Here is a 19,609-nt window from a genome sequence, read left to right on the forward strand (position 1 = left end):
AAAGATTCTTCCCCTTTCTATTTGCCATCCTACTTTTTAGAACAGAGGACTACACCTAATCACTTGTTGTTTATGAAAAATAGTTCTATTATTTGCCACAAGGTGGCATTTTCTTCAAAGTCACATTTTAAAATGGGTATTTGGCATGGATTTTTTTTATTGCTTTTACTTTTTTTTAATATGTTGTATTTGTTTTTAGAGTCTTCTTTTTAAAGGCTTTAATTGAAGATATGTTTTCTTTTTAAAAAATTTTCACGCTCCTGTTGTTGGTATACTTTCTAGTCTTCCTTTCATTTGTCCATTCTATACCTGTGGTTGTGTAAGATTTTGCCTTTATGAACATTTCTCCTTATAAATGACTTTTGTAGACATGCATTTTAATCACTTTAAATAATAGTCACACTTTTTTGTAACTGTGTTGCCAGATAGGTAAACAAATAAAATCATAAAATAAGTATTTATGTTTGCTTAAAGATTAGATTTCGTGTTTGTTAAGACACATTTTCTTTGTTTTCAGTGGTCAGATGATATTTTACTTTAGTACATGCCCACGTTTTTGGCCTCCATTTTTACATACCACAATATTTTTGCAGAGCCATGGAGTTCTAGTGCTAAAAGGAATGTTGAAATCATCTATTCCCCATCTGTATCTGCCCCAGATTTCAATTTTACCTAACATGTTTCTTGGACACTAACCTATCCAAAAATATGAATTTGGTGAAGATTGCAAAGATTGGAGAGGCACTGTGGTATCATCAATAGGATTGCCCTCAAGGCCAAGGTTTGGGTTAAGGCCCTGCTTCCGACACATTAGGGTGTTTAACTCTGGACAAGTCCATTAAGTACTCAGTGGCCTGCACAATTCTCTAAGATTGTGAGAAGATATATGGAGAGAGACAAAAATAAAGAGAGGCAGTTTTCTCATTCCCGTATTGATGAAATCACAAGGATATCCTTTCCTATCCTTTAAAGAAAGATGTTTTCATCTTCATGAAGTTTTTAAAGTCCTAAATGCAGTTCATATTTTTTTTTAAAAATTACATTATATATAGATCCTTTGCTTCTTTCAATCTTTGTGGTAACTAACTTTTTTTTTTTTCCCCTTTCAGGTTGTTTTTGAGCACCTTCACGTTAGCAGTTTCAGCTGGTGCTGTTTTGCTTCTTCCTTTCTCAATAATCAGCAATGAAATCCTCCTTTCTTTTCCACAAAACTACTATATTCAGTGGTTAAATGGCTCCTTGATTCATGGTTAGTATATATACATATATTGACAAATATGACTTAAAATTGTTATTTTTCTAAGTTTTCCCCTCATTTCTATCTCTTTATCTTTTTAAAATTGTTTTTAAAATTCTTAATAGGAATTGAAGAAATAAAATTATTTTAGTTTTTTATTTACATAGAAAGATTTTTAAAACAAATTATGCTAAAAAGCTTTGATGAGGCTGTAATAGAACCAGAAAATTTGATTTTCATATTTTAGCATTGTTATTCTCTCACTACTTTAAATGATATTTGTGAAGAACTTATTTTAGTCAGTAGTCAAGTATTTACAATCAGTACATTTTTAAAAAATTAAGAGTTACTTAAATTAAAAGGTAGATTGATTTATTTAGAACCTACTATATGCAAGACACTGTCAGGTGCTAGATAAAGATAATTCAACATCACAGCTCTTCTTAAAAGGACCAGATTCCCTTACCAGCTGCCAATCAGTTGTACCACATGTGATAGGAAAGTCATCCTATTTGAAGAAATAAGGTACCTCCAGAAGAGAGACAGGAGGAAGCATGTACCAGGCAATTCATGCCATCACTGGCACCATTGCCTTCAGACCTTAGTAGAGAAAGTACAGACGCACGAGACTTGGGAACAGCCACATTATCATCCTTGGAAGCTGTTCCTCTAGAGTTCTAGCCATAGTTAGTGAAAACCCAGCAGAGAAAGTTCTGGTCACCATGGTCCTTGGAGATGGCTCAACCCAGAAACTGACAGTGAAAGAATAACAGGAAAGAAGAGTCATGATCTGCTGCTTACTGCTGTTCCCTAAGAATCATGGGACCTTTGCATTTGACTGTCTTCTGAAGCTTCCTAAATCGGCTGTCCTGGAGAGCTTAGTGTACAGCATTTCATACTAAGAAAGATCTTTATAAGTTCTCCCTTGCTTCTATTCTTTCCTTCCTTCCTTTCTTCCTTGAGATGATGTAAATCATCTCTATGTAGATGGTGCACAGAGTAGAGCACTGGTCCTGGAGTCAGGTAGACCCAGTTCAAATTCTGTTTCAGACACTTTGTGACCCTGGGGAAGTCACTTAACCTTTGTTTACCTCAGTTTCCTCATTGTAAAATGGGGATAATTATAGTACCTACCTTCCAGAGTTATTTTAGGATCAAATGAGTAATGTTTGTAAGCAGTTAGTACAATGCCTGCCACATAGTAAGTGCTTAATAAATGCTTCCCCCCTTCCCTCCCTTCTTTTCCCTTTCTTTTTTGCCCTCCTTTTCCTGTCTCCTTATTTCTTTTCTTATCTTTCTGACTTCTTCCTTTTTGGATATTTTAGACTCTAGATATATATACACCTAGAACAGAGTTTCCCTATTTTTCCAAACCCAACTTTCTTCCAAAATTCCCTATTTCTGACGAAGATACCACCACTTCTTCCTGTCAATCTATGACCTTGTTTTTATACTTCACTACTCATTATTCCTCTCTTCAAAACCAATTTGTTGCTAATTCACATAGTTTCTAAGTCTACCACATCTCTCCTATTTCTTTTTCTGTTTTGTCACTTTCAGTTTTATTGATGTGTTTAGTTTTTACATTAATATATTTACATATTGCTTTCAATTTCATCAGAGGGCTATTGCCACAAGATAAAAACAGTTAAGACAGTTACATCATCTGAAAGTTCATGGATCATTTCACATCTATATCACTCCTCCCTATTTTTTTTTTTAATGAACAGAAATCTGTTTTCTTTTCCTCCTTTCACTTCTTTAAAAAAATTTCTTATTATATGCATAGGTAATCTAAACATGCTATCACATTATTGCTGTTAAAAATCCTCATATAACTCAATAGGTAAGTGAGAAACTATATGAGAATACTTGTATGACATCATGGAGAGGGAATAAAACAGAACCATATTCAAGTAGATAAAGACAACAATAATAGCAACAAATTCATATATATAAATAAAATAAAGAAGGTCAGAATAAAGAATGATGTAGATTCTTCTATATTAAAATCAATATTCACATATTTAGGAGTGGCATTAATGTTTGATAAATAATAAATGTTACAGGCATATATATGCACTTCATTTTCTGTCCTTTTCAACTCTTGCTTATTCTAATTAACAAAGGAAACAGAATATTTTAAACTAGTATTTTATTTTTTCCAATTACATGTAAAGACAATTTTTAACATTTTTCTTTTCTTTTTTCTTTTTTTGAGAGTCAATTGGGATTTAGTGACTTGCCTAGGATCACACAGCTGTTAACACAGTGTTAAGTGTCTGAGACCAGATTTCAATTCAGATCTTCCTGACTCCAGGGCTTAACATTTATTTTTCTAATAAATTTGGAAGTCAAAACTTTCTTCCTTTCTTCTTTACCTTTTCACTTCATAAAATGGGAAGCAGTTTGATAGGTTATAAATGTGTAGTTATGTAAAACATTTCCACCTTAGTTATTTTGTGAAAGAAGAAAAAGGGAAAAAAAACCCCATACAAAATAAAATGAAAATTGTATCCTTTGATCTGCATTTAGTCTCCATTAGTTCTTTCTCTGGATGTGGATAGCATTTTTCTTTACTTTTTCTTTCAAAATTGTATTTTATTTTTACAATTACATCTAAAGATAGTTTTCAACATTCATTCCCCGCCCCCCCCCCCCCCCCCCTGAGGCTGGGGTTAAGTGACTTGCCCAGGGTCACATAGCTAGGAAGTGTTAAGTGTCTGAGACCAGATTTGAACTTGGGTCCTTCTGAATTCAAGGCTGGTGCTCTATCCACTGCGCCACCTAGCTGCCCCCACAACATTCATTTTTGTAAGATTTTGAATTCCAATTTTTTTTCTCCCTCCTTTCTTTATCTACATCCTCTATATGACAGCAAGCAATCTGATTTAGATTATACATGGTCAGTCATTTTGAACATATTTCTACCTTAGTCATGCTGCCATGCTAGATGGCTCAGTAGATAGAGCACCAGCCTTGAATTCGGAAGGACCCGAGTTCAAATCTGGTCTCAGACACTTAACACTTCCTAGCTGTGTGACCTTGGGCAAGTCACTTGCAAGCAATCAGATTTAGATTATACATGGTCAGTCATTTTGAACATATTTCTACACTAGTCATGCTGTGAAAGAAAACCCAGAAAAAAAAGGGAAAAAAACTATGAGAAAGAAAAAGCAAACAAAAAATGTGAAAATAGTTTATGCTTTGATAAGTACTTGGTCTCCACAATTTTCCCTCTGGTTGAGGATGGCATTCTCCATCCCAAGTCTGTTGGTTTTCTCTTGCATCATTGCCTTGCTCCGAAGAGCTAAGTCTATCATAGCTGATCATCACATAATCTTTTATACACAGCTATTACTGTGTTTAATCATATACTGTTTATATTATATAGCTATTACTGTGTACAGTATTCTTTTAGTTTTGCTCCCTTCACTCAGCATCATTCATGTAAATCTCTGCAGGTTTTTCTGTAATCATCTTGGTCATCATTTCTTAGAAAACAACAATATTCCATTACATTTATCTATAACTTATTTAGCCATTACTCAATTGATGGGCATCCAATTCAATTTTCAGTTCTTTGCTATGACAAAACGAACTGGTACAAACATTTTTGCACACGGGGGTCTTTTCCCCTCTTTTATGATCACTTTGCAATATAGGTCCAATAATAAACACTGCTATATCAAAAGGTATATACAATTTTATAACCTTTTGGACATAATGTGGATAGTATTTTTCATCATGAGTCTTTTGGAATTGTATTGGATTGTTGTATTACTAAGAATAACTAAATCATTCAAAGTTGATCATCATATAATATTACTGCCACAATGTTTTACTGGTTCTGCTTACTTCACTTTGTATTATGTAATAAGTCTTTCAGGTTTTTCTGAAATCACCTTGCTCATTATTTCTTATACCACAATAGTATTCCATTACATTTATATATCACAATTTGTTCAGCCATTCCCTAGTTGATGAGTCATTCCTCTTAATTTCCATTTCTTTGGCACTGCAAAAAGAGCTACTTTAAATATTTTTATACTCTTAAGTCCTTTTCGTATGATCTCTTTGGAATACAGAACTGGATTGGTATTGTTGGATCACAGTATACACAGTTTCATTGCCACTCAGATATAACAGAAGCTTTTATTAAAAAAGTAAATATGCAAGTGGAGCCAAGATTCTGGAATAAAGTCAGGGACTTGCTGAGCTCTTCCCCAAACTGCTTTAAATTCCTTTAAATAAAAACTCTAAACAAATTTTAGAGCATCAGAACACACAAACAAAGATGAAATGAATAGTTTCTAGCTTAAGAAAACTTAGGAGATCATCTGAAAAGGGAGTCTAGCATCAAGTCCCAACACAGGCTGTGCCAGTGCAGCCCTGGTGCTAGCAAGCCAGAATAGGTCTTAGACCTCTGAATCATTGGCAGTACTGTGGTTTCCATACTCCTCAGCCCAGAGACACAAAAAAATGACTTGGAAGGTCAGCAGGAAAGGTATGTAAGACAGTGGTATCAGTGACGGCTTCCGGAGGCTTCAGCTCACAGGAGGTCTCTTTACTAGCGTTGAGAAAGGACTCTGTTGCCTTAGCACATGAGAACTTAAAGCCACAGTGAAGCAAGGATGCTCACAGTTTCAGGGTAGAAAAAAGTGCTTGTGGTCAGATTCCTAGAAAGATTTCTGAACACACTTGGGATAGGCACCCTCCACCTTGGAAATGGAACCCTACTTTAACAGAAAGTTAAAAGCTGAGTAATAGGCTGGTAAAATAAGCATACAATAGAAAAAAGACTGACTGTAGAAAGATACTGTGGTGACCAGGAAAATCAAAACACACACACTCAGAAGAAAACAAAATCAAAATGCCTATATCCAAATCCTCCAATAAGAATTGATCTCAGGCCATGGAAGAGCTCAGATGGTATTTTGAAGAGATAGAGAGAGGGAGGGAGGGAGAGAGGGAGGATGGGAATGGAAGAGGGGAAAGGAGAAAGAAGAGGGGGAAAAGATTGGGAAGAAAATTGAAAGTGAGATAAAAGGAAATATAAAATCCTAATGAGAAAAATGCCTCAAAAAGCAAAATTGGCCAACAGGAGGTGCAAAAGCTTACTGAGGAAAATAATTTCTTGAAAATTAGAATTGAGTAAGATCAGGGTTGAGACAAGATGCCCATTTTTCACCTTTATTATTCAAATTGTACTAGAAATATTGGCTTAAGCAGTAAGAAAAGAAAAAGAATTGAAGGAATTAGAATAGGCAATTTGGAAATAAAACTTGTCTTTTGCAGATGATATGATGATATAATTCCAAAATCCTATTGGAAACAATTCACAGCTTTAGCAAATTTGCAGGATATAAAATAAACCCACACAAATTATCAGCATTTCTAACATCCCATCAACAAGAAATAGAAAGAGAAATTTCATTTAAAATTACTATAGACAAAATAAATGGGGGGGGGTCCTGTCTTCCAAGATAAACCTAAGAACTATATGAATACAATTACAAAACAACACAAAGTCAGATCTATACAATTGGAAAAATATCAATTGTTTATGGTTGGGTTCAGCTAATACAATAAAAATGACAATTCTTAAATTGATCTATTTGTTCAGTACCATACCAGTCAACCTGCCAAAATATTATTTTATAGAACTAGAAAAAATAATAACAGAATTCATTGGAAAGAACAAAAGGTCAAGAATATCAAGGGATTAATGAAAAAAAATACAAAAGATGGTGGCTTAGCAGTTCCAAACCTAAAACTATATTATAAAGCAGCAGTTATCAAAGCCATTTGTTACTGGCTAAGAAATAGAGTGGTGAATCAGTGGAATAGATTAGACATACTTGACACTATAATCAAGGCCTATAGCAATCTAGTATTTGATAAACCCCTAAATTCCAGCTTCTGGAATAAGACAAATTCTTAAAAGTCAAATAAATCAAATTACTATTTGACAAAAAATGCTGGGAAAAGTGAACAACAATATATCAGAAACTCGGCACCTCACACCCCATACCAAAGTACAGTCAAAATGTCTATATGATTTGGCATAAAGAACGATACCATAAACATATTAGGAGAACAAGGGATAATTTACCTGCCCAATCTTTTGGAGAACGGAAAAATTTATGATCAAAGAAGAACTAGAGAACATTATGAAATGTAAAATGGACAATTTTGATTATGTTAAACTAAAAAGTTTTTGCACAAACAAAACCAATAAACAAGATTAAAAGAGATGTACAAAGCTGGGGAAAAATGTTTACAGCCAGTATTCCTGATAAAGGTCTCATTTTTAAATATATAAAGAACTCTGTCAAATTTATAAGAATACAAGTCATTCCCCAATTGATAAATGATCTAAGGATATGGACGACAATTTTCAGATGATGAAGTTAAAGCTATCTATAGTCATATGAAAAAATCCTCCAAATCACTTAAATATAAATTAAAACAACTCTGAGATGCCACCTCACAAGTCTCAGATTAACTAAGATGATAGGAAAAAGGTAATGATAAATGTTGAAAGGAATGGGGGAAAATTGGGAATCTAATGCATTGTGGTGGAGATGTGAAATGCTTCAACTATTCTGGAGAACAATCTGGAACTATGACCAAGGTCTGTATCCCAAGGAAATCATAAAAGAGGGAAAAGGACCCACATGTGCAAAAACTGTTTCTAGCAGCTTTTTTTTGTGGGAGCAAAGAATTAGAAAATGAGTAGATAGATGCCCATCAATTGGGGAATGGCTGAACAAGTTGTGGTATATGAAGGTAATGGAATATTATTCTACAAAAAGTGATGAACAAGTTGATCTTAGGAAGATCTGGAAGCATTTACATGAACTGATGCTGAGTGAAACAAGCAGAGCCAATACATCAAGAATGTGCAAACATCATCTTGGTTGTTCTTAGTGGTTCAATAATCCAAAGCAATCCCAATTGACTTTGGACAGAAAATGTCATCTGCATCCAGAAAAGGAACTAAGGAGAGTGAATGTAAATCAACACATACTGTCTATGTTCACTTCTTTTTTCTGTTTTGTTTTTGTTTTTATTTTTGGGACTTGCTCTGATTTTTTTATCCCAACATGATTCTTAAAGCAATGCATGTTTAAAAACATTAATTAACTAATTGGAAAAAAAAGTAAAGGTTAAAAATTTTGTTTAACCTTAAAAAAAAAAAAAAGAAAAAAAATTAGAATTGAGCAAGTAGAAGCTAATGATTTCGTGAGAAATCAAGAGACAGTAAAATAAAACCAAAAGAATGAAAAAATAAAAAAAATAAAAACATGTGAGACATCTGATTGGAAAAACAATTGACCTGGAAAACAGGTCTACAAGGGTTAAAAAGCCTCTAGGATCAAGGAATGTGGCTTAAGGCATGTGGGGAGGACTTGAGGAATGAGAAGTACTGAGGAACAGGCGAGTCCTACATGGAGGTGAGGCGTAGCCCCAGGAGGCGGTGTCTGACCCCAGGTACCACATTTCCCTCCTTAGTGTTCTCAAAGCCTAGCATGCCTCCCTCCTCCTTCTCAGGCCAGTCCCGTTATGCCAGGTTCCTAGAGGACTTCCCCTTCCCCCAGATCTCAGCGGGGTATAAATATGTGCTATCTAAGAATGAAGTTCTCTTTTGCTTCACCCCTACCTCTTGGCGGTCTGTCTCTGTTATCCAGGTTGGTGCCTGAAGATGGGTAAGTGTGGGATGCCCATCATTTGGGGAATGGCTAAATAAATTATGATATGTGATTATGATAGAATATTATTGTTCTATGGGAAATGGTGAGCTGGATGCTCTCAGAAAAACTGGAAAGGTCTCCATGAACTCAAGCAAAGTGAAAATGTATTGTATATAAAGTAATAGCAGTGTTGTGGGATGATTAGCTGTGCAGGACTTTGCTATTCTCAGCAATCCAATGATTCACAGCTACTCTGTGAATGAAAAATTCTATCCATACCCAGAGAAGTAATTCTTTGTTAATACAGAGTGAAGCATACTGCTTTTTTTTTAACTTTATTTTTCTTGAGGTTTTTTTTTTTGGGGGGGGGATAAAGAGATCTGTTTTCTTTTACAACATGACTTATGGAAATGGTTTACATAATTTCACACGTTGCCTTAAAAAAGTGAAGATGGGGAGAAAAAGAGATATAGAACTCAAAAGTTTTAAACAAAAGTAAATTGTTTTACATGTAACTGGAAAATAAAAATATTAAACGTTAAAGCACGTATGCATAGACAAAGCAAAATATTAGCTACGCTTCTAGTATGTTCCATTTGCACATTGAGCCCATTGCTTCTTTGTCATATGGTGACATAGAGTCATGAATAGCATTCTTCATTAATTAATCCTCTACAAAGTCCTGTGGTTGGCCATAGCATTGGTCAGGATATTAAGACTTTTAAAATTGTACATTTCTGGTATTGGTATTGTACAGATTGTTCTTCTGATTCACAAGCTTTATTCTGTATCCTTTTATACAAATTTTCCTAATTTTCTGAAATTGTCTCTTTTGTGATTTGTCAACTTCTAATTGCTTTACTTGTGTTTCTTTAATAGTGATTTGGAGCACTTTTTCACATGACAATTGATAGCTTGGTTTTTTTTTAACTGACAATTATTTGTCATATCCTTTGATGATTTATTTATTGAGAAATAGTTCTTATCCTTTTTTATCTTTTAAATAATAGCTTTTAAATTTCAAAATGCATACAAAATTAGTTTTCAACACTCATCCACTCATACAAAATCTTGTTTTCAAATTTTTCTCCCTCCCTCCTCCCCTCCTCCCCTAGACAGCAGATAATCCAATATAGGTTAAATACATGCAATTCTTCTAAACATATTTCCACATTTTGTCATGCTGCACAAGAAAAATCAGATCAAAAAAGAATAAAAATGAGAGGAAAAAAAGCAAGCAAACAACAGTGAAAAAGATGAACATACTATATAGTTATCCACATTCAGTCCCCATAGTCCTCATTCTAGATGCAGATGGTTCTCTCCATCACAAGTCCATTGGAATTGGCCTGAATCACGTCATTGTTTAAAAGGGCCACATCCATCACAGTTGATCATTACATAATCTTCTTGTTGCTGTATACAGTGTTCTCTTGGTTCTACTCACTTGACTTAGCATCAGTTCATGGAAATCTCTCCAGGCTTTTAAAATTATCCTGCTGATTGTTGCTTATAAAACAACAATATTCCATCACATTCATATGCCATGACTTATTTAGTCATTCCTTGACCTATTCTGTTCACTTTCCAATTCCTTGCCACTACAAAAAGGGCTGCTACAAATATTTTTACATATGTGAGCCCTTTTCCCTTTTTTTTTTTTTCTCCGTCTCTTTGGGATAGAGACACTGCTATATCAAAGGGTAAGCACAGTTTGATAACATTTTGGATAGCTCTTATTGTTATAAACTTGACTCAATTTCTTATATATCTTGGAAATGAAATCTTTATCAGAGAAATTTCCTGAAGATTTTTTGTCCTAGTTAATTAACTGTTTGTTTTCTAACCTTAACAATATTAATTTTGTTTATTAAGAAAGAACTTTTACAATTGTTATGTACTCAAAATAGTTAATTTTATCTCATGATCCTCTACATGCTTGCTTTGGTTATAAGCTGTTCTCCTACCAAAATATCTAAAAATTTAATTTCTTAATAAAATTACTAATAATCTATTTGATTCATTTATGTTTGTTTACTCTTATATGTTTAAAGTGTGATTATTAATCTAATTCATATGTGCTTTGGGAACATATCTTGGTAGATGATGAGAGGTATTGATTTAAACATAATTTTGGCCATTTGTTAATTTTCCCATGAGTTTTTGTTAGATAATGAATTACTACCTTAGGAACTATTATCTTTGTGTTAATGAAGTACTATCTTGTGTTCATCTGCTTTTGTATGTTGTAAAGTTAATTTTGTCCTACTAATTAACCTAATTTCAGACCACTGCCAAATTATTTTCATGATCATTGCTTTGTAGTATAACTTGAGAGCTTATCTTGATAGGTCCTTTCCTTTCCTCTTTCCCTTAATTTTCCTTAGATTCTTAATCCTTTGTTCCTCTTTTTTAATAATTATGTTTCAAGCTCTACAAATTAATTATTTTGTAGTTTGATTGTTATAGCATTAAATAAGTTAATTAAATTAATTTAAATAAGCTACTTAAATAAATTGATTTAGGTAATATTAATTGCCTTGGGCTATTTGTAAACAACTAATATATCTTTTCCCCCCATTTTTATCATTTTTAAATTAATTATTTATTTATTTTTAGAAATTTCAGTGAACAACCTTTTATATTATTTGTTTTCTACTTGCTGCTCCCTCATTAAAAAAATAGGAAAACAAAAGCATTATACCAAACAGGCATAGTTAAGTAAAATAAATTCTCATATTGTGTACAAAAATAATAAGTTTCTTGGCATTGTGAATGTATAGCCTCTCTATCTGGAACTTGGCAGCATAGGTAATAGCTATGTATCATTCTAAGTTCTCTGGAATCGTGGTTGGTCTGAATATCTATTGATCTTAAGTCTTTCAAAGTTGCTTGTCTTTACAATATTGTCATTGTATAAATTATTTTTCTGCTTTGACCAATTATTATTTCTCCAATTAGATCATATTGGAATATTAAATAACATTGTTTTGTAATTGTATTCACATATCTCCTTTATCTTGGTAGGTAGACTTCATTATTTTAAGTGAAATTTCTCATTCTTACTGCTGTTTTGTTGGTAATATATAGTAAAGTTGATGATGTATGTGAATTTATTTTTAATTTTGCTGAAGTGACTGTTTCAATTAATTTTTGTTTGACTAGGTTCTTAAAATACATTCTCATCTCATCTTATAAAACTTAAATTTCGTTTCCTCTCTACATATATTCATTTCCTGTTTTTTTCTCTTTTTTCTTGCTTTCTTATTATAGCAAGCATTTCTAACGTTTTCTTAATCCCTATTCTTGATGATTTGATCCCTTGATCTTTGATTTAGTTTATTCCTATTACATATAATGCTGGCTTTTAAATTTTTAGATAGATATTACTATATTAATAAAGACATATTTATTCCTATGTTGTTTAGTTTTTTAAAATAAATATGTTACATTTGATAAAAAGCTGTTTCTGCATCTATTTTTATAATTATATGCTTTTTGGTACAGCTTAGGTGGTGCAGTGAATAGGTCACCAACCCTAAAGTCAGGAGGACCTAAGTTCAAATTTGGTCTCAGACACTTAACACTTCCTAACTGTGTGACCCTAGGCAAGTCAGTTAACCCCAATTGCCTCAGCAAACCCCACCCCCCAAAAAAAAAAGAAAAGAAAAAAAATGTGCTTTTTGTTGTTCTTTTTACTAATATGGTCTGTTATGTTTACAGTATTCTTAATATTGAACTGACCCTGAATTCCTGGTATAAATCCATCTGAGTTTTAGGATATAATTATTGTGATACATTGTTGTAGCACCTTTCCTAACAGTTTATTTAGTTTTTGCATCACTATTTTTTAGTGATATTAATCTACAGTTTTTATTCCTTTGTTTTGACTCTATATGGTTTATGTGTTGAGACACATCATAGCAAGAATCTGATAAAGTCCTTTCTTTGCTATTTTTGTAAACAGTTTGAGTAATGTTGAAATTACTCTTTGAATACTTGATAAAATTTGCTTGTAAATCTATCTAAGTTTTTCATCTCTGGGAGTTAATTTATGATTTGTTTAATATCTTTTCTTGAGTGAGTTATTTAAATTTTCTATTTCATCTTTTCTAGTTTATATTTTGGTAAACATTCAAACATTTCACTTAAATTGTCATTTTTATTGGCATGTTTTTGAGCATAATAGTTTCTTTTTTTTGGCAAATATTTCATTTTTCAAATATGTAAAGATAGTTTTGAACATTCATGTTAAAATAATAGTTTTAGTTATTTCTTTATTGATGAATATTATTTCTAAATATAATGAGACTGACCCAATTTAATTATTAAACTCTGATCCATATTACTTTGATAGGTGCTAAAGAAACAAAAACAAATGAAATAATCATCTCTGCCTTCAAAGAGATGTCATGCTATTGTGAATTGATTATATAGTTGAATCATCAGAAGATGGGAAGCTACTCTGGATTTCCAGTCCAAATTGAGATTTTTAGCTGGGGAAGGGCAGGAGATCTTTTAGCAAAATGCAGGGCAATGTTAGGAGCTACTTTTCAGGGGAATCCACCAATTTCTGGTCTTTGAATATAAATGAAGCCTCAGGCTATGAGATACAAAGGGACAGAGCACAGTCCCTCACACTCCCAATAAAATAGAAATCTATGGGGAGAGGGAAATAAGAAAACTTTTGTGTCTTTCTGGCCTTACTATTTCAGGGCTAGTACTACAAATAGAGGAGGGAAATCTGAAAAAGTTTGACTTAAGTATCTCTAGTCCACTGAAGGAGGACACAAATCCTAAAAAGTTAAGTTATAATACCATAGTGGAACTTTGTAAGATGATGGTAGAGGTTATGTAATAATAACTAATGGGAGTAACCCATGCATTTTTAGAGAAATAAAACAGATATGCACATGTAGGTACAGATGCTTTGATTTCACTGGTGTAGAGAGCTTTTGGATGATGAAGAAACTCCTGTCAATGCAGCTCAATACCTTCTCTTTATTATCTAATATAAAACCACAGGTAATTAAATTCAGATGACAAAGTTTTTCTTCTCTTCTTTTCCTCCCCCCACCCCCAAATCGTACCTTTAATATTTGCCAAGGACAGCAAAAAGTTAGATGATTTATCCAGGATCATGTGGCCAGTAAAAGTAGGCATTTGAGTCCAGGTCTTCCTATCTCCAAAACCAGCTCTGTGCTTACCATGTACACTGTTTTTCAGTATGTGTATTAAAAATGACATTATCCAATAAAACGTTGTTTATCAGAAACACACTTGAAGCCTAAAGATGCAAAGAGAATTCAGCTGAACTAAAAAAAACAAGGAGAGCAAGATCTCAAGGGTAAACAATAGTGAAAATAGACATGTTTAAAGGATATAAACAGAAAAATTACATGATACTGAAAGGTAATATAGACAAGGTATGAAAGGCCCCGAGTGGTTTTGTGAAGCAGCTTCTCTGACTCAGACACAACACAGATTGACCCTATTTTCCCTAAAGCAGCTTACTGGTCTGGGAATGTAGAAAGTCCCAGTTTCATATAGCTAACACTTCTCAGACTTTGGGTGTACAAGACCACGTGAGTTGCCATGAACTGATGACCTATTGACCAAATGCATTTCTAGATGGAGACAATGGAGAACATAGCTGGAGAAGCCAATAGCCACTTGTTGCATATCCTTGCTGAGTTAAGGCAAAGTAAATCTCCTCCTCTGTAAAATTTTCAGTGACTTACAAGGGCCTGATTTTGTCCTAATACTGAACTTGAACTAAGAGGGTGCTGGCTTTAGAGGCATGCCTATAACACTTTGATAACCAGTAATGAAAATATAAAAAAAATTCATAACAGATGGATCTACCTATCCTGCTCTAACTTCTTTGCTAACCTCTAATCTTACATTTCCAACTGATTTTGAGACATCTTGAACTATACATTTAGTAGATATATTCATTATACTCAAAACTGAACTTTTATCTTTCTCCTTAAGCCCTTCTCCCTTCTCTCCTCTTCCTTAATACTGTTATACAAATATCCAAACTGTTACCAAGGCCTGTCGATTAATTCACCTTTATGACATCTTTTTACTATACATGCTCTTTACTCTAACATTGTTACTACTCTTGTGCGGGCTCTTATCATCTGAAGTCTAGACTATTGTGGTAGCCTGCTGGTGGGTCTACCTGCCTCAAATCTCTCTGTCACTCAATCCATCTTCCATTCAGCCACCAACATTATTTTCTTATAATGTAGGTTTGACTATGCTCCCCGCATCCCTACCTCTTCTCAATAAACTCTAGTAGTATCCTGTCACTTTTAGGATCAAATACAAAATGTTCTCCTTGATATTCAAAATCCTTCATAATCTAGTCCCCTCCTATCTTTCTAGTCTTCATATACTCTACTCTCTGCTGTGTGTTCTTGATCCAGTAATAATGATCTCTTTGCTTTTTCACTAGCAAGATATTATATCTCCTGGCTTCAGGCATTTCCTTTGGTTGTCCCTCTGTCTAGAGTCTTCTCCCTCTTCATCTCTATCTACTGGCTTTCTTTAAGTCTCAACTAAAATCCCATCTTTTACAGGATAATTTTCCCAACCTTTCTTAATTCTGCTCCTATTTTAAAATTACTTCCTATTTGTCCTGTATGTTGTTTTTTGCATATATTTAATTTTTTCCTCTATTAGGTATCTAATGAAGGTAAGGTTTTTCTTTATTCTTTTTGGATCCCTATAACGAGCTGTCGTCTCTAGAAGCTGCCGGATTACTCTCTGGGAAGAGATCTGCTGTGTCTACTCAAATCTTTCAGACAGATTCTTCTTCCTGTAGTGAACCGTTGTCTCCAGGCAGTTGCTGTTAACTCTTGTCCTTAGAAGTGACTTCCCTTCCTGCAGAGAGCCCCGTCAAGCCTGATGCAATGCAGAGTCTTTCTTCTTGAATCCTGGCTCTGAATCTCCTCCAGCTCTTATCCTTCTCCAGGCCGATCTGCTCTCTGCGCCCAGTGCTGTGTCTTTTATCCTCCCAGAGAATGGGCGTGGGATAATGCAAGGGCTTCTGGGAAGAACCACCCCAGCCAATGAGCTTGCCCCCTCTATCAAGTCAACCTGAGTTCTCACCTTGTAATTGTCCAGAAAACCTGAATTCTCACCTTGTCACTATCCAGACAACCTGAGTTCTCACTTAGTAATCCTAACAGATCCCCACAGGGCCTGGCACATAGTAGGTACGTAATAAGGATTTATTAACTGAAACATGAAGAAAAAAGGAAATTATTAGAAATTATTATTCTCTAATTGCACTGCATAGCCTATATCAGATTGCTTGCCATCTTGGTGAAAGGAGAATAGAAGGGAAGGAGAGAGGGAGAAAAAATTTAAAACTCAAAATTTTGCTAAAAAAATGAATGTTGAAAACTATCTTTATATGTAATTGGAAGAATTAAAATACCATTTACAAAAAAGTAAAACACAACAAACAACTTGTAAAAATGTGCTAATAAAAAAGGACAATTTAAGTGACACAAATGACTGTGTCAAAATAAAAAGCGTCTAGATTAAAAGATGAAGTAGATAATTTAAATAATTAAAATTCTCAAGAATGGAATCTGCCATGATCCCTGGTTAGATAAATCTTTGGAAAAAATGACACATTTAACTTGTTTTGGAATGATTTTATTGCAGCACTATTCTGTTTGTAGTCCAAAGTTTCTGCTAGGTTGATTTAAATTTTTTGGGTCCAAATATTTTCTATTAGGAAAATGAATATTATAGTGATTGAATTTGAGGACAGACCAGTACTTTTGAAGAACCTCCCATGAAGAATTTATAGAGGACATAAATATATCATGGAAAGAACAATAATGGATACAGTTTGCATTATTGGAAGAAGCAGCAAAATCAAGAAGATTATAAATCCATTTTTGTGTTTTGTGTTGATTGAATGTTTTCCCCTTGCATGTAGTAATTTATAAACATAAAATATTCAGAATCATAACATCTATGAATCTGTTTTTGGTCTCAAAGCAATGTTGAGGAATACAGAACATAAGACATCTGAAAACATTCCTAGTGATACTAGAGGGTTGAATCCATCAAATATAATAGAAAATTGGTTTGAGTTGCATGCAAGTCCTTTTATCTGAAAAGTGGAGAATTAAATGATGAAATTCCTTGGGATTCAAGTGATTGTCCCTGAATTATACTAAATAGTGTCACATAGGCCAAGAGTCTTTAGAAAACAGTCCCTTGAAATTTCAGCTTAGTCCATTTCAATGAAATATTTATTAGATGCCCTCTATAGTGTTTAAAACACTTTGTTAGGATTTGGGGATATGAAACAAAAGTAAGAAGATTAGCTATTTTAAAAAATAGTTTGATATTCTACTCAGGAATACAGCACATACTCTATAAATAACATTTATGGCTAAAATTTTTTTCATATACCATCCTTTTTTATCTCTATTTTATGCTTTGGTACTTGTGATGTGGTGGTAAATACACTGGATAGGGTGAAAGACCAAGATCAATTTTTGAAAATTGCTTTGTCCCTTACTAGCAGTGTTGTATGTCATTAAACTCTCTCATTCTGAATTGGTTTCCTTATCTATAAAAGAGATATGTAAGGATATGTATTACCTCCCACAGGAGGTAAAGATCAAATGAGAAAATGTATTTGAAAATGCATGAGTTGACATACTACTGAAGGAAATGAATCATGTTAATAGTAGTATTCTTGTTATAAACAAATTAAAAAAAGAAATTAAAGCTAAATGAAAGAAGAGCATCTAGATTTTTTTTTTGGAAAAAGAAATAAAGTAGTTGGAATTGGTTTTGTTGGAAATTTAAAGGCAACAAAGAAATGCTATATTGTGTAGAATTTGGCCATTTTGTTTTTATGTGTTTATATTAAGTATTTGCCAAAAGGCCACCATGAAAACAGTGGAGACATATGTATCAACATCTGTTATAGAGAATGAAGAAGAAAAAAAATTTTTAAAAATAGATTAAATCTAATACAAAGATATAAAGCAATCAGTTAAAAATTTGTCTTACTTAGACAAAGTTATTGATGCTGAAAATTGGAAAATGGATGGAAGTTGTTATTCCCTACAATTTCCTTTCCAAAATTTAAGTGGCATAAATCTGTGGAGACCAAAAGAATAAAAAAAAGTTACTTTTTAAGCAAATATTTGACTTGCTTTTTAAATGGAGAGAGATGACAGTCAAGGTCACCAGTGATTTATAATATACTAAGAGTATTTGAAGAAGAATGGAGAATTATAACCAGATTTGCCTCTAAAGATAGTGAGAAGTAATGGAGAGAAATTACTTTAAAGATGGCCAAGAAAATTAATGAAGCAGAGCCATATTAAATAGAAAATTTAAGGCTGAAAGGAGAATGAGAAAGATGAAAGAGCGCAGTAAAGATTTTTTTTAAATAAACTTGCTTTTCCATTAATAGTGTAACTACCAAATCACAACACAAATTTAGGTGTGTTTCTGGAGAGGAGGGTAAACATGACCTTGAAAACAAAACAAAACAAAACAAATTCCTGGAAAAGGAATTGGACTAAAGCAGATATATAGGAAAAAGGCCTGTGCTAGGTGGATTTAGGTGGATTATCAGGACTGTTGTTCTTATGACTACCTTATTTGAGTAATAATAAGATTTGAAGGATTTAAATCATGTTTTCCCTCCTTCAGTATCTTTATAATCAATTCCTCAAACGCTCTCACAAATAAGTAATTTTTTGTGTTATACACGTACATTTTTTTTTTAACATATTTCCTTATGAATTATGTTGGGAGAGAAAAATCAGAACAAAAGGAAAAAAAAAACCATGAGAGAAAAGAAAAGTTAGATACATCATTGGAAAAGCAGCCAACCTGAAAAATATATCCAGGAGAGACAGTTTGAAAATTATTGCTCTACCTGAAGGTCACAACTAATGAAAAAGAGCCTGGATAGCATTATTCAGAGAAACTTCAAAGAAACTGCCCTGGTATACCAGAACCAGAAAGCAACATAATCAATGAAAGAATGGATCACCTCGGGAAAGAGATCCTACAGGGGAAGCCCTAAGAAACATTGTTGCAAAACTCCAGAATTATAACCTCAAAGAAAAAAATGCTGCAAGGTGCCAGAAAAACAAAGTATCAAGCAGCCACAGTCAGGATTACCCAGGATTTTATCAGCTTCTCCAAAAAGCATCTGAGGGCCTGGACTACCATATTGTGGAAGGTAAAGGATTTAGGATTACAATCAAGAATCAGCTATTCAGTGAGACTGAGCCTCATCTTTCAGGGGAAAGAGATGGATCTTCAATAAAATAAGGGACTTAAAATCAATTTTTTTGAAAAGACCAGAACTAAACAGAAAATTTGATCTTCAAGCACAGGACTCAAGAGAAGCATAGATAAATAGGAAAGGAAAAAACAATATTTAAAGGGTTAAACTGTTTATATCCCTAGATGGGAAAATGATACTTGTAGCTCTTGAGAACTGTATCTTTTATTAGGGCAATTAGAGGGGGCATACCTAGACAGAGGGTATGGGGATAAATTAACTCTGATGTGATGATACTAAAGAAAAAGTCATTAAGGAGTGGAAAAAGAATTGTACTGGGAAAAGAGGAAAGGGGAGGTAAAATGGGATAAATTAGATCACATGGAG

General features: G+C 33.5%; 1 protein-coding gene across 2 annotated transcripts in view; it reads left to right on the forward strand.

Moving 5' to 3' along the window:
- The window catches only part of LMBR1 (limb development membrane protein 1), a 170,655-nt gene that overhangs the window by 39,039 nt on the left and 112,007 nt on the right, over nt 1-19,609 (forward strand). For both annotated transcript variants that reach the window (XM_074267320.1, XM_074267321.1), the window contains exon 4: nt 1,110-1,249. In XM_074267320.1, the coding sequence (XP_074123421.1) occupies nt 1,110-1,249 (140 nt within the window). The remainder of the gene's footprint in view (nt 1-1,109; nt 1,250-19,609) is intronic.

Source organism: Sminthopsis crassicaudata, chromosome 5 (genome assembly GCF_048593235.1).
Source record: "Sminthopsis crassicaudata isolate SCR6 chromosome 5, ASM4859323v1, whole genome shotgun sequence".
Lineage (NCBI taxonomy): Eukaryota > Metazoa > Chordata > Mammalia > Dasyuromorphia > Dasyuridae > Sminthopsis > Sminthopsis crassicaudata.